General features: G+C 41.2%; 1 protein-coding gene across 9 annotated transcripts in view; it reads right to left on the bottom strand.

Moving 5' to 3' along the window:
- Positions 1-15,998, bottom strand: part of asap1a (ArfGAP with SH3 domain, ankyrin repeat and PH domain 1a) — a 210,569-nt gene that overhangs the window by 71,197 nt on the left and 123,374 nt on the right. For all 9 annotated transcript variants that reach the window (XM_029703926.1, XM_029703921.1, XM_029703920.1 and 6 more), the window contains 2 exons: positions 15,415-15,484; positions 15,085-15,172 (listed from right to left, as the gene is read on the bottom strand). In XM_029703926.1, coding sequence (XP_029559786.1) covers positions 15,085-15,172; positions 15,415-15,484 — 158 coding nt within the window. The remainder of the gene's footprint in view (positions 1-15,084; positions 15,173-15,414; positions 15,485-15,998) is intronic.

The raw sequence follows: 15,998 nt of genomic DNA, 5'->3' as shown, positions 1-15,998 counted from the left end.
AATTCTTAAGGTAGAGACTTCTTATTCAGGATTCCGTTTACGTCTACCCCAAAGACAACGTGTGTGAAGCAAGAGCTTCCTGTGACAACCGGAAGTGGTTAAAATCACCCAAGAGCTATTGTCATATTACGTGCGCATAGTGAAAATCACGCAACTCAACCATCTGTTTCTCAGTCAATTCTTAAGGTAGAGACTTCTTATTCAGGATTCTGTTTATGTCTACCCCAAAGACAACGTGTGTGAAGCAAGAGCTTCCTGTGACAACCGGAAGTGGTTAAAAACAGCCTAGAGCTATTGTCATATTGCCACCTGCAGATAGTGAAAATCACGCAACTCAAACATCTGTTACTCAGTCAATTCTTAAGGTAGAGACTTCTTATTCAGGATTCTGTTTATGTCTACCCCAAAGACAACGTGTGTGAAGCAAGAGCTTCCTGTGACAACCGGAAGTGGTTAAAATCACCCAAGAGCCATTGTCATATTAAGTGCGCATAGTGAAAATCACGCAACTCAACCATCTGTTTCTCAGTCAATTCTTAAGGTAGAGACTTCTTATTCAGGATTCTGTTTATGTCTACCCCAAAGACAACATGTGTTGAGTAAGAACTTCCTGTGACAACGGGAAGTGGTTAAAACAGCCTAGAGCTATTGTCATATTAAGTGCGCATAGTGAAAATCACGCAACTCAACCATCTCTTACTCAGTCAATTCTTAAGGTAGAGACTTCTTATTCAGGATTCTGTTTATGTCTACCCCAAAGACAACGTGTGTGAAGCAACAGCTTCCTGTGACAACCGGAAGTGGTTAAAAACACCCAAGAGCTATTGTCATATTGCCACCTGCAGATAGTGAAAATCACGCAACTCAATCATCTGTTTCTCAGTCAATTCTTAAGGTAGAGACTTCTTATTCAGGATTCTGTTTATGTCTACCCCAAAGACAACGTGTGTTGAGTAAGAACTTCCTGTGACAAAGGGAAGTGGTTAAAACAGCCTAGAGCTATTGTCATATGGACAACCTGCATATAGTGAAAATCACACAACTCAACCATCTGTTACTCAGTCAATTCTTAAGGTAGAGACTTCTTATTCAGGATTCTGTTTATGTCTACCCCAAAGACAACGTGTGTGAAGCAAGAGCTTCCTGTGACAACCGGAAGTGGTTAAAATCACCCACGAGCTATTGTCATATTACGTGCGCATAGTGAAAATCACGCAACTCAACCATCTGTTACTCAGTCAATTCTTAAGGTAGAGACTTCTTATTCAGGATTCTGTTTATGTATACCCCAAAGACAACGTGTGTGAAGCAAGAGCTTCCTGTGACAACCGGAAGTGTTTGAAATCACCCAAGAGCTATTGTCATATTACGTGCGCATAGTGAAAATCACGCAACTCAACCATCTGTTTCTCAGTCAATTCTTAAGGTAGAGACTTCTTATTCAGGATTCTGTTTATGTCTACCCCAAAGACAACGTGTGTTGAGTAAGAACTTCCTGTGACAAAGGGAAGTGGTTAAAACAGCCTAGAGCTATTGTCCTATGGTCAACCTGCATATAGTGAAAATCACGCAACTCAACCATCTGTTACTCAGTCAATTCTTAAGGTAGAGACTTCTTATTCAGGATTCTGTTTATGTCTACCCCAAAGACAACGTGTGTGAAGCAAGAACTTCCTGTGACAACCGGAAGTGGGTAAAATCACCCAAGAGCTATTGTCATATTAAGTGCGCATAGTGAAAATCACGCAACTCAACCATCTGTTTCTCAGTCAATTCTTAAGGTAGAGACTTCTTATTCAGGATTCTGTTTCTGTCTACCCCAAAGACAACGTGTGTGAAGCAAGAGCTTCCTGTGACAACCGGAAGTGGTTAAAAACACCCAAGAGCTATTGTCATATTGCCACCTGCAGATAGTGAAAATCACGCAACTCAACCATCTGTTACTCGGTCAATTCTTAAGGTAGAGACTTCTTATTCAGGATTCTGTTTATGTCTACCCCAAAGACAACGTGTGTGAAGCAAGAGCTTCCTGTGACAACCGGAAGTGGTTAAAAACACCCAAGAGCTATTGTCATTTGGCCACCTGCAGATAGTGAAAATCACGCAACTCAACCATCTGTTATTCAGTCAATTCTTAAGGTAGAGACTTCTTATTCAGGATTCCGTTTATGTCTACCCCAAAGACAACGTGTGTGAAGCAAGAGCTTCCTGTGACAACGGGAAGTGGTTAAAATCACCCAAGAGCTATTGTCATATTACGTGCGCATAGTGAAAATCACGCAACTCAACCATCTGTTTCTCAGTCAATTCTTAAGGTAGAGACTTCTTATTCAGGATTCCGTTTATGTCTACCCCAAAGACAACGTGTGTGAAGCAAGAGCTTCCTGTGACAACCGGAAGTGGTTTAAAATAGCCTAGAGCTATTGTCATATTGCCACCTGCAGATAGTGAAAATCACGCAACTCAACCATCTGTTATTCAGTCAATTCTTAAGGTAGAGACTTCTTATTCAGGATTCTGTTTATGTCTACCCCAAAGACAACGTGTGTGAAGCAAGAGCTTCCTGTGACAACCGGAAGTGGTTAAAATCACCCAAGAGCTATTGTCATATTACGTGCGCATAGTGAAATTCACGCAACTCAACCATCTGTTTCTCAGTCAATTCTTAAGGTAGAGACTTCTTATTTAGGATTCTGTTTATGTCTACCCCAAAGACAACGTGTGTGAAGCAAGAGCTTCCTGTGACAACCGGAAGTGGTTAAAAACACCCAAGAGCTATTGTCATATTACGTGCGCATAGTGAAAATCACGCAACTCAACCATCTGTTTCTCAGTCAATTCTGAAGGTAGAGACTTCTTATTCAGGATTCTGTTTATGTCTACCCCAAAGACAACGTGTGTGAAGCAAGAGCTTCCTGTGACAACCGGAAGTGGTTAAAAACACCCAAGAGCTATTGTCATATTGCCACCTGCAGATAGTGAAAATCACGCAACTCAACCATCTGTTACTCAGTCAATTCTTAAGGTAGAGACTTCATATTCAGGATTCTGTATATGCCTACCCCAAAGACAACGTGTGTCTATTCTTTTTGCAAAAAAAACAAAAACACACACACACAATTTGGCCATAGGTACATAGTGTGGGGCTTAGAGGCTTATACCGCCTTCAATAGTTACTTTCGTTCAAACGATTCAAGAACCGTCAGACCTAGAGCTCCGAAATTTTAGAAACCTGTTCTAGAGCTCAAGTCGATAGTGCACGGTGATTTATGGGGCTCTAGAAGGTTCTCTGACCGAGAAACCGCCTCGTACATTTGCAATATTTTCAATTCATTTTGAATATCACGGACATGGCGACATGTAGAAATGTCCCAGAGTCGCAAGACTAGGTGCATTGAAACCGCCTTGGCCCATAGAGACGGACCCCAATGTCTCTGTCCGATAGCTCATTCAGGGACCCCGTAGTAACGCCCTGAAAAAGTGGATTTTCAGCACCAATTAAACCATTGCTCGGGCACCGAATGACCTATCGAGCCGAAACTTCGGATTCGGGGTCGCCTCACATAGGCCTACACATAATGTCAGAGCTGGACCCGCAGCTATAACGTAACTATGTGTTTTAGGTTTTTTTATGGTTAAAATTGAAAGCACTGTGAATTATGGGCCTTCTCTGACATATGTGATAGTTGGCTTCTATACGAGTTGGAAAAAGTGGATTTGGTGTCAGATGCTATCAGTTTGGTGTCAAAATGACATCTAATTGACTGATGGACGCTGACTGCTGGGTGACGAGCAATGGAGAGGAACCACAGTCACTGCCCGGCCATCCCGAGTTCATCGAGCCAGTCAATAATGCATTTCTGCAGTATTTTTGAGCATGCCTAAATTTGTGATGCTAAATGCCCATTGAATCATATTGCAAACGTAACGCGCAATATTGCAAATGTAACGCGCATTTGCAAGATGATTCAACAGCAAAAAATATCACCAAAGTTGACATGATGAAATCAACACAACGAGCGATGGAGAGGAACCACAGTCACTGCACGGCCATCCCGAGATCATCGGGCCAGTCAATTATGCATTCTGAGCATGTCAAATTCGTTAAAAATGTTAAAAGCAACAGAGTCCCACTTCTCCCTCATCATACATGACAAGTAGACCATCTGCGTTGATTGATGGCTCAACATAGGGATATATATCATTTGGGCAGTATAAATGCCATTTGGACCATGGTTCACTGACTTTTGGGTTTGGAAACCGACTTCCTATGATCGTACATGGCAAACGGACAAACATACTGATTTGGCACATTCAATACTTTCATACATGTATAATTGACAAAAAAAGAATTGGACATTTCATTTGCACATTTCTAATGGCATTTGGCAAAAAATATAAATTTGTCACTTTTGACTTCCTATGAAATCATATTCCAAATGCACAAATCATATGCCTTATGCACAAGCAAATATGTCACTTTTGACTTCCTATGAAATCATATTCCAAATGCACAAAACATATGCCTTATGCACAAGCAAAAACAACCCAAAAAATTATGTCAATAAAATATGTCAAAAGTATGTCCATACAGCTCTTATACATGTGTAATTGACATAAAAATCAAAAAAAATTCGAAAAACGGTCCAGAAACCACTTTTTTAGGGTTGAAAAGTTTTCAAAAAATGTCATTTTTTCAAAATTTGACACTTGGGACTTGAATTGTGTTACATTTGCAATATGAAAATTCACTGCGGAGAGCTCTAGCTATCTTTTGGATATTTGCTGTAATTTGGCACTTGCAATACTTCCACAAGTGACTAAAAAAAGCATTGGATATGTCATTTTGCAAAAAAAAAGAAAAAAAAATGTCACTTTTTTCCTATGAAATCATATTCAAAATGCACAAATCATATGCCTTGCGCACAAGCAAAAGCAACCCAAAAAACGACATCAATAAAAAACGTCAGAAGCATGTTCATACAGCTCTTATACATGTGTAATTGACATAACAATCGAAAAAAATTCGAAAAACGGTCCAGAAACCACTTTTTTACAAGATGCTAAGTTTTCAAAAAAAATATCATTTTATCAAAATCTGAGACTTGGGTAAGAATTGGGTATCATTTGCTGTATGAAAAACCAAGGTGGAGCACGCTCGCCATCTAAAGGAAATTTGGGGTGTTACAATTGGCAATTGCCATCGGAAAATTGCCATATGATTGGCCCGGAGATGGGCCGCTTTGGGTGGTTTTTGCAATCGTGTGTATGATTCGTGCTATGCCAATATGTTGCCATGTTATTTTGTCCAAATCAGGGGGGTAATCCCTTACATCACATACAGTAGGTGACATCACCTAATGAACCACATTTGTGACCGACCGGCTCAAATCGGTCTTATGTAGAAAAATTTGAAATTGTGTTTTTTTACATTGGATAAAAGTACAGACTCAGAGCTACAAAATGGTATATCATACACTGCATAATTGAGGAACAATGGGAAAGTAATTCTGCTTTCAAAGTTGATATTCTTGGAAACTCACTTTTGAGAAAATGGCCTTTGAATGTTTTGGTACCTACTGGAGAGCTCTCCTTTGTCTACACACATTCAGCATTGTTCACACCCTCTTAAGCCAGCCCCACCCATCTCTTTAAGGATTCACATGTGCTGTCATGTGCTAAACAGAGAGCAGTGTAGTAAAGATTAAGACTAAAAGTGGTAGAAGTCTACAATAAGGAACAATTACAGGTAAACAGAATGTGTCCAGATAAAAATATTTTATCAATATTAGATGACGTTTACCCAGACACACTTGTCTAAATTGATGGGTCATGTGACCACATCCAGCGGTGGAAAAAGTACTCAATTCTCATACTTGAGTAAAAGTAAAGATGCCTTAATAGAAAATGACTCAAGTAAAAGTCACCCAGTAAAATACTACTTGAGTAAAAGTCAAAAAGTATTTGGATTTAAAAATACTTAAGCATCAAAAGTAAATGGAATTGCTAAAATGTACTTAAGTAACAAAAGTAAAATTATAAATCATTTCAAATTCCTTATATTAAACCTGACAGCACCATTTTTTAACAGTTTTTTTAAATTGAAAGATAGCCAGGGGCACACTGCAATACTCAGACATAATTTACAAACAAACCATGTGTTGAGTAAGTCTGCCAGATCAGATGCAGTAGGGATGACCAGGGATGTTCTCTTGATAAGTGTGGGAATTGAACAGTTTTTCTGTCAAAATGTAACAAGTACTTTTGGGCGTCAGGGAAAAGGTATGGAGTAAAAAGTACATTATTTTATTTCGGAATGTACTAAAGTAAAAGTTGACAAAAAAATAAATAGTAAAGTAAAGTACAGATACCACCAAAAATTACTTTAGTACTTTAAAGTATTTTTACTTAAGTACTTTACACCACTGGCCACATCTTGCTAAGTGGATGGGTCTCTATAGAAGGTGTAAATGGTACAGCCAAATCGTTACTTGCATTGTAGCAATATCAGAAATAGATAGTGTCAATATAAATAAAATAATATACAGTATGTACAAGAACAATATCAATAACGATATCAGTGATAGACGAGGTAGTTATATGCATCCAATCAGGGGTAAAATGGCTGAGCAGCAGGATAAAATAAATAAATAGTAGCCGCAACGCATGTAATGTGTGTTAGGAGAGAGTCATTTGAATAGAGGCATTGCAGATAGTGCTAATGACTGGTCTGTCCGAACCATGCATGAACAAGTGAATCTATATTCGGAGAGCCTGTTTCTGTCCTGCCCTTGACTTTGGTGCAGGGGTTGTGATGTCCACAGCCTCTTCATCACAAAACTCTCTGATCTTCTCAAAAGATAAGTTTGTCTAGCTGTGTCCAGTCCAGGTGGTTCTTGTACAGGCAGATCATCTATGGGAGAAAGGATGTCAGCATTGCACAGCAGCTGAAACCTGGTCCTGACTGCGTCCGAATGCTCCTTGGCGACATCAACACTAGGCTCCAGAGCATCAAAGCTGTAAAACAGGGAATAACAAAAAAAAAATCTCAAGACATTACAACCTTGCACAACATCAATTCACCTCCCAAGTTAAGATAAGAATAACCTCATACAATGCAATGAAAATGATATTCACCTGAAGTGCTGGTACTTCTTGATCTGTGGCAGCGGCCTGAAGTACAGAGTCAGGTGTAGTTGCCAGCCATAGCTTTCCACCAGCACCGTACCATCCTCCAGTCCAACCAGCTGTGGGATGTTGACCCCTCTCACAGTGCTGTCCTTCACAACACCAGCAATCTCAGACAAAGTGTTCACTCTGGTCTTTCCAAAGCGCTGCTTGAGGAGGCCGAAGCACCAGTCGGTGCAGCCAGGCACAATAACAGAGCACAAACTTGTTCTTGTTTTGGCCACTGCAGTTATCACAATTCAGGTACACACCTAAAGAAAGACCCTTGAATGAGTAGGTGTGTCCAAACTTTTGAGTGGTACTATATGGATGTATGTATCATCATAGTTGGTAAAGAAATGGTGCATGTAGTTGATGACTGCGCTGCTGCCTTTGCTGGATGACATGTCTTCATCAATCAAGTAGGTGACTTGTTGTGGTATTCCTTCACAGCAGACACCAAACAAGCCACATTTGCGAGGAGTTAAAAAGTAGATGGGACCTGGTCGCATAGGGTCAGAAGGATAGTGCCCCTGCAAACAACAAAAGAACATTAGGATAAATTAATTGTCTCACCCTTTTAGTCTGTCTTTACACAGCTCAGTGAAAGGCATTTTCCTGCCTCCCATATATATACTGCTCAAAAAAATAAAGGGAACACTAAAATAACACATCCTAGATCTGAATGAATGAAATAATCTTATTAAATACTTATTTCTTTACATAGTTGAATGTGCTGACAATCAATGGAAATCCAATTTATCAACCCATGGAGGTCTGGATTTGGAGTCACACTCAAAATTAAAGTGGAAAACCACACTACAGGCTGATCCAACTTTGATGTAATGTCCTTAAAACAAGTCAAAATGAGGCTCAGTAGTGTGTGTGGCCTCCACGTGCCTGTATGACCTCCCTACAACGCCCGGGCATGCTCCTGATGAGGTGGCGGATGGTCTCCTGAGGGATCTCCTCCCAGACCTGGACTAAAGCATCCGCCAACTCCTGGACAGTCTGTGGTGCAACGTGGTGTTGGTGGATGGAGCGAGACATGATGTCCCAGATGTGCTCAATTAGATTCAGGTCTGGGGAGCGGGCGGGCCAGTCCATAGCATCAATGCCTTCCTCTTGCAGGAACTGCTGACACACTCCAGCCACATGAGGTCTAGCATTGTCTTGCATTAGGAGGAACCCAGGTCCAACCGCACCAGCATATGGTCTCACAAGGGGTCTGAGGATCTCATCTCGGTACCTAATGGCAGTCAGGCTACCTCTGGCGAGCACATGCAGGGCTGTGCGGCCCCCCAAAGAAATGCCACCCCACACCATGACTGACCCACCGCCAAACCGGTCATGCTGGAGGATGTTGCAGGCAGCAGAACGTTCTCCACGGCGTCTGCAGACTCTGTCACGTCTGTCACGTGCTCAGTGTGAACCTGCTTTCATCTGTGAAGAGCACAGGGCGCCAGTGGCGAATTTGCCAATCTTGGTGTTCTCTGGCAAATGCCAAACGTCCTGCACGGTGTTGGGCTATAAGCACAACCCCCACCTGTGGGGGTTGTGTTGCTTCCTAAGTGGACAGTTTGATTTCACAGAAGTGTGATTGACTTGGAGTTACATTGTGTTGTTTACAACACTACAAGTCCATGCTGCTTGCCTACGGAGCTGTGAGGGGAACGGCACCTCCGTACCTTCAGGCTCTGATCAGGCCCTACACCCAAACAAGGGCACTGCGTTCATCCACCTCTGGCCTGCTCGCCTCCCTACCTCTGAGGAAGCACAGCTCCCGCTCAGCCCAGTCAAAACTGTTCGCTGCTCTGGCACCCCAATGGTGGAACAAGCTCCCTCACGACGCCAGGACAGCGGAGTCAATCACCACCTTCCGGAGACACCTGAAACCCCACCTCTTTAAGGAATACCTGGGATAGGATAATGTAATCCTTCTACCCCCCCCCCCCCCCCGAAAGATTTAGATGCACTATTGTAAAGTGGTTGTTCCACTGGATATCTTAAGGTGAATGCACCAACTTGTAAGTCGCTCTGGATAAGAGCGTCTGCTAAATGACTTAAATGTAAATGTTTAAGTGTCCCCTTTATTTTTTTGAGCAGTATATATATATATATATATATTTGAGAGTATATCTATCTATCCATCTATGTCCTTAATTAGTATAAAGGAGGAAATGTTGTTTACTTGTTGGGCAAAATCAAAGCTGTAGGGGCCTCCCAAGTGGTGCAGTGGTCTAAGGCACTGTATCACAGTTCTAGTTGTGCCACTAGAGATCCTGGTTAGAGTTCAGGCTCTGTTGCAGCCAGCCGCGACCGGAAGAACTATGGGGCGGCGCACAATTGGCCCAGCGTCGTTCAGGTTAGAGGAGGGTTTGGCCAGCCGGGATGTTCTTGTCCCATCGCACTCTAGCAACTCCTGTGGCGGGCTGGGCATATGCTCGCTGACATGGTCGCCAGGTGTACTGTGTTTTCTCCGAAACATTGGTGAGGCTGGCATCCGGGTTAAGCGGGCATTGTTTGAAGAAGCAGTGAGGCTTGGCTGGCTCGCGTTTCGGCTGGCTCGCGTTTCGGCTCTCGACCTTTGCTTCTCCCGAGTCCGTACAGGAGTTGCAACGATGGGACAAGACTAACTACCAATTGAATACCACAAATTTGAGGAGAAAGGGGATAAAAATAAATAAATAAATAAAATCAAAGCTGTAATGAATCCTGATGTCTTTTCCTGCTGGTTCAGTAGGGGCACCCAGAGACAACTGCAGGTCTTGACAGGTGGTCTTGCAGTCAGAAACCATCTTCTGGTAGACAGACCACTCACTCTGCTCTTGCTTCTTCAGCTTGGCTGACTTGGCAGATCTGGAGACCTGATAGTTGTTCCTCTGGCACTGACAACACAGGTCTGTCCGGGGCTTAGTGCTTGAGATGTGGGGCAGCAATTTTCTCAACAGATTCCTGAAGGAAGACAGCCCGACTACACGTACCTCTGGAAAATACAGAAATAATGTGAAATCAATGAAAATAGTGCCAATCCTGTTGGAGCTCAATTAAATAATCTAAATGTGTTTATGCTTTGTTAGCCAGCTAGCCAGCCATGTAACGTCAGCTAATGTTAGTTAGCTAACAGCAAACTATAACTTGGGTCTTTTGTTTAGACATGTAGCTAGATAGCCAGATAAACAATGAACTATAATCTCAATCCATAGAGTACTAGCATTGCAAACTGATTGTCATAGCTAGCTAAAGTTAACCAAATAGGTTCAATGTTAACTAGTTATCTAGCTAACATTAGGCTATAGCTAGCAATGTGAAATGGCATTGAGAAAACATCACTAACTTTACACAGTTCATAGACGTACGTTCATGTTAGCTATCAAACCACCTCAGCTAACGTTAGCTAGCTAACAGAAAGCTTTAACTTGGGGTATTTTGTTTAGACATGTAACGTTAACTAGCTAGCTAAACAATGAACTATAATCCCTATCCATAGAGTACTAGCAATACAAATGGATTGTCATAGCTAGCTAAAGTTAACCAAATAGGTTCAATGTTAGCTAGTTAGCTAGCTAACATTAGGCTATAACTAGCAATGCGAAATGGCATTCTGAGAAAATATCACTAACGTTACACAGTTCATACACGTAAATTAGTGTTAGCTAGCAAGCCGGCAATCTAACCTCAGCTAACATTAGCTAGCTAATAGCAAACTTTATCTAGCTAGCTAAACAATGAACTATAATCCCAATCCATAGAGTACTAGCAAAACAAATTGATTGTCATAGTTAGCTAAAGTTAAGCAAATAAATTAAAAGTTAGCTAGCAAGGCAGCCATCGAACTCCAGCTGGCTAGCTAACAGTAAGCTTTAACTTGGAATGAAAACAACTTTTGGACAAAATTAGAAAAATATAATATCTGAAACTGTAGCTAGACTCTTACCCGTATTCATGGATGAAAGCTTCATGGCAGACTGCAACCCCTATCATTAAATAAGACGTCTTGTGTCGTTTCTGTTTAGTTTGCACAGCTCAGAAAGGGACAGCAAGGCACGATCGTTCTCCAGAAAGTAATCCATCAGAACTTTTTCCCACTGCCCTTTGTCGATAGCGCCTGATAAATTTAGGGCAGCAATGTAATTGAGAACAGTAACAACATATTTGCAGTTCTCCGTGGCTAACGTTATATCTTTAGAAAAAACTGCAGTAGAAAGGATTATCTACACATAACGAGCAGCTCACTTTATAGACACAAGATGCTACACTGCAGACCAATCTGAAACTCATCTCTTGGCATGTCCAGCCCACTCATTATCTCAGCCAATCATGGCTAGCGGGAAGGTTTCTCACTTTTTCTTTGGCTAAACCAACTAGGTTAAAAATGTAACAACTTAATTCGTATTTACAGATGACATAAAAGTTTGTTAAGGCACATGAAGAAGGCATTTCTGCCAAAAAATGCATTTATATTTTTTTTTACGTTCAAACAGCTCTCCTGTAAAGTCATGGCTTGCGACATACGTCTAGTTTCCTGAAACGGGTCACATTTCACCCTCAAAATAGTCAGAATGAATAAAAGCTACAACAATATATCCATAATTGATTTAGATGTTTTTTTGCTGAGGAAGTCTAAGTCGCTCAATTTTACAGCCAAGGAGTTTGTGTTTGAAGGAGCAGTATTTACGGAGTTTGAGAATGTGCACAAAAACTAACTTAAATTTGTCCATTAGCTTGTTAGCTCTGAGCCAGTCACTGTGTGAATCTAGCTAACTAACAACTCGGGCTTAGCTACAACTATTTAATCAGGTGATCAAGCCACTGGTGACCAACGTGTTTGCACATTTTTTGTTGTTGTTGAAAGATGCAGTTTCGATTCAAAGTTTATTGGTCGCATACACAGTTTAGCAGATGTTATAGAGGGTGAAGCGAAATGCTGCTGTTACTAGATCCTAACAACGCAGTAAAATGTCGAACAAGTACACAAATAATTAAAATGTTACAAAAAAAGACAACGTTGAAATCAATTAACAACCCAAATAGCACTGTAACAGTGACCACAGTGACCGCACCACCCTCTAGAGAGCCATGCGGTTGAGGGCGGTGCTGTTGCCGAAACCAGGCGGTGATGCAGCCCGACAGAATCAATGGTGCATCTGTAGAAGTTTGTGAGGGTCTTAGGGGCCAAGCCACATTTCTTCAGCCGCCTGAGGCTGTATAGGAGCTGTTGCGACTTCTCCACGGTGTCGGTGTGGTGAGACCATTTCAGGTCCTCAGTGATGTGCATGGCGAGGAAAATGAATGAGGCTGGGGACGTGCTCTCTGTTTAGTCTCCTGTAGTCCATGATGAGAAATGAGAAACAAGATTCTCTGGTCTGATTAAACCAAGATTGAACTCTTTGGCCTGAAAGTCAAGCGTCACGTCTGGAGGAAACCTGGCACCATCCCTAGTGAAGCATGGTGATGGCAGCATCATGCCGTGGGGATGTTTTTCAGGGACTGGGAGACTAGTTAGGATCGAGGCAAAGATGAACGGATTAAAGTACAGAGAGATCCTTGATGAAAACCTGCTCCAAAGTGCTCAGGACCTCAGACTGGGGGGAAGGTTCACCAACAGGACAACGACCATAAGTACACAGCCAAGACAACAGGAGTGGAGGAGTGGCTTCGGGACAAATCTCTGAATGTCCTTGAGTGGCCCAGCCAGAGCCTTGAACACGGTCAAACATCTCTGGAGAGACCTGAAAATAGCTGTGTAGCGACACTCCCCATCCAACCTGACAGAGCTAGAGAGGATCTGCAGAGAAGAATGGGAGAAACTCCCCAAATACAGGTGTGCCAAGCTTGTAGCGTCATACCTAAAAAGACTCGATGCTGTAATTGCTGCCAAAGGTGCTTCAACAAAGTACTGAGTAAAGGGTCTGAATACTTATGTAAATGTGATATGTTTTTTATTGTAATACATTTGCAAAAACGTCTAAAAACCAGTTTTTGCTTTGTCATTAAGGGATATTGTGTGTAGATTGAGGAGGGGGAAAAAAACAATAAAAATGACCTTGCCTTGAATCCATCAATAGTCTAGGCCTAGGTGTGTGGAGACATATTGTAAGCTAAAATATGAGGAGGAAATTATAGTCCTAAAAATGCTATAAAGTTTCACTGACTCCCCCCAATGATGCACAGCTCACTCACCTGTGATGGCCGATGCGCTCGTGCCAAAATAGGCTCAATAGGCCTATTTGAAACATATTTGGTAGCCTACAGACAGATTAGAGTCTTCTCTTTTCAGCAGGAGCCATTTGCTTTCAAACCTGTGTTTTCCCGCAATTGTATTTGAAATAGACCGACTGTAGGCATGCCTTGTTATTGGGCTACACACAATCCATAGCTAGGTAATGTTTTTAAGCTATTGATCCTCTGTGACTAACTTATAGGTCGAGTCCTGGTGTATTAATTTGAATTATTTCATAATAGACAGCAGTAATTCTATAACTTTGGCAAATGTATTTCAATTTATCAGGGTTACTGCGGCACCCCAAGCACCCTTCCAGCGGCTATGGGAATAAATTATGAAATGGAACACTGGAGAGATGAGAGTTGAAGGCTCATGTCTATCAGAGCAGCGAGCGGGAGAGAGATAATAGAAAGTGAATCTCATTCTAGTTCTGTGAGAGAAACAGGCGCCCTTCTATCTCACCACAGCAATGGCTACAAGTTGGTCTATAGAGGCTCCAATGTTGCACCAGCCCAACATAAAGGTAACGGATCCTGGCAAATGGGTTTCGGCATGAAACAGTCCAAAATGTAGAGGTGCCGGATCCTGTTCCTGCAGGATCCAGCTCAAATTGAGATTGGAGATATAGTTTGATATAGACTAATTAAGGTAGCAAAACAATTGTTCATAATCATTCATTTATAGTTCTGCTATTGAGTCAAGTATATCTAGTTAAAAATAATAAAATTGATAAAAAATATATTTTCTAAAATGAATGTATTATTAAAGCGGTTTTGACAGTTATTTCCTTTTCTTCACGGTCTTCATCCATAATCGTTGATTACAAGATTATACAATTACTGAGCCAGCCCTACATGTGGTAGAGTAGGTCCCGTGTGGCTCAGTTGGTAGAGCATGGTGTTTGCAACGCCAGGGTTGTGGGTTCGATTCCCACGGGGGACCAGTACGAAAAAAAAGATAAAAAAATATTTTTAAAAAAATGTATGAAATGTATGCATTCACTACTGTAAGTCGCTCTGGATAAGAGTGTCTGCTAAATGACTAAAATGTAAAATGTAAATGTTGGTGGTACCATTCAGCCAAACTCAGGCACCAGATCTTCACTTTCAACTATACTAATCTCCCGTGGACAGATTCTGCGTGTAGACCAAGATAATCTGCCAGGACTGAATGGAATGCGTGAGATCCGAGCAGCATTAGTTCAGTGGGGTGGAAACTCAATTTCTAACATGTATGAACACAGAAGTTAATCACGCAGTTGATCAAATTACACAAGATTTTACAACTCTTCTAATCTCATCTACCCCCTCACTTGTATGTCTCCCTCACTCCACTGCTACCAAAAATAGTATATTCTAAGGGATTATGTTCTCCTTCAAAAAAGTTGATGTGCTTTATGATTAGCTATGATTCGGGGGTGCACTATGATTAGCTATTGAGCTACAAATATTTGGCTAAGATTTTGACAACTATTACTGCATTGTATCAGGCACAGCTCAAGTATGTGAAAGTATTTGACATACAGTATTCAACCCAGGTCTGGTGCAGACGGCCGATTCCATTCCTATAGAGTCAATTATTAATAAAACTGGTCTGCTAATTTATCATGTCATCATTATATGATATTATAGGAAATACATTATCATATATTATACATTATATTATTCTCATATGATATTATAGGAACTCACGGGAGATGAGGTCGAAGCACTTCTTGTCCTCCCCACTGGGTTTGACCTGGCAGGTCAGTAGGTTCAGTCTCACCGGCTGTCGGTTAGACTAGATGACAGACCGAGATAAATAACATACGAAATAGGTGAAGAAATTAAAGGATGAATTAAATCAGCCAGTTGTTGAAAATCAGTATTTTGAAAAGATATGACATGTTGATAGAACGTTGGTTCAAATTATTTTTGTCCGGTAGGATTTGGCTTCTGGACAAGAATGTTCTCACTGTGTTGCTGCATTGCATTGCGTTGCAATGGATTATGGGTAATGTAGTGAAATATAGTACTACTCACTGTGGCATGTGCGATAGTGAGAATTCCACTCTTCACGGAACATTTCCTCCTTTGCCACACCTTCCGTAACCTAGGAAAAAAGGAAATACATTTAGGAATAACATTTTTTACACTTCTTACACTGACACGGTGCCTTCAGAAAGTATTCATACCCCTTGACCTTTTCCAAATGTTGTAGTGTTACAGCATGAAATCAAAATGTATTAAAAATAAATCTCACCCATCTACACACAATAGCCCATAATGACAAAATGTAAACATGTTTTTAGAAATATTTGCAAATTTATTGAACATTAAAAACAGAAATATTTCATTGACATAAGTATATGCCCCTGAGTCAATACATGCTAGAATCACCTTTGGCAGTGAACACAGACGTTAATTTTTCTGGGTAAGTCTTTAAGAGCTTTGCACACCTGCTTGCCATAGATTTTCAAGCCTATTTAAGTCAAAACTGTAACTAGGCCACATAGGAACATTCACTGTCGTCTTGGTAAGCGTGTATATTTGGCCTTGTAGTTTAGGTTATTGTTCTGCTGAAAGGTGAATTTGTCTCCCAGTGTCTGTTGGAAAGCAGACTGAAC

Source organism: Salmo trutta, chromosome 21 (genome assembly GCF_901001165.1).
Source record: "Salmo trutta chromosome 21, fSalTru1.1, whole genome shotgun sequence".
Classification (NCBI taxonomy): domain Eukaryota; kingdom Metazoa; phylum Chordata; class Actinopteri; order Salmoniformes; family Salmonidae; genus Salmo; species Salmo trutta.
This window is presented reverse-complemented; position numbering and strand designations above follow the sequence as displayed.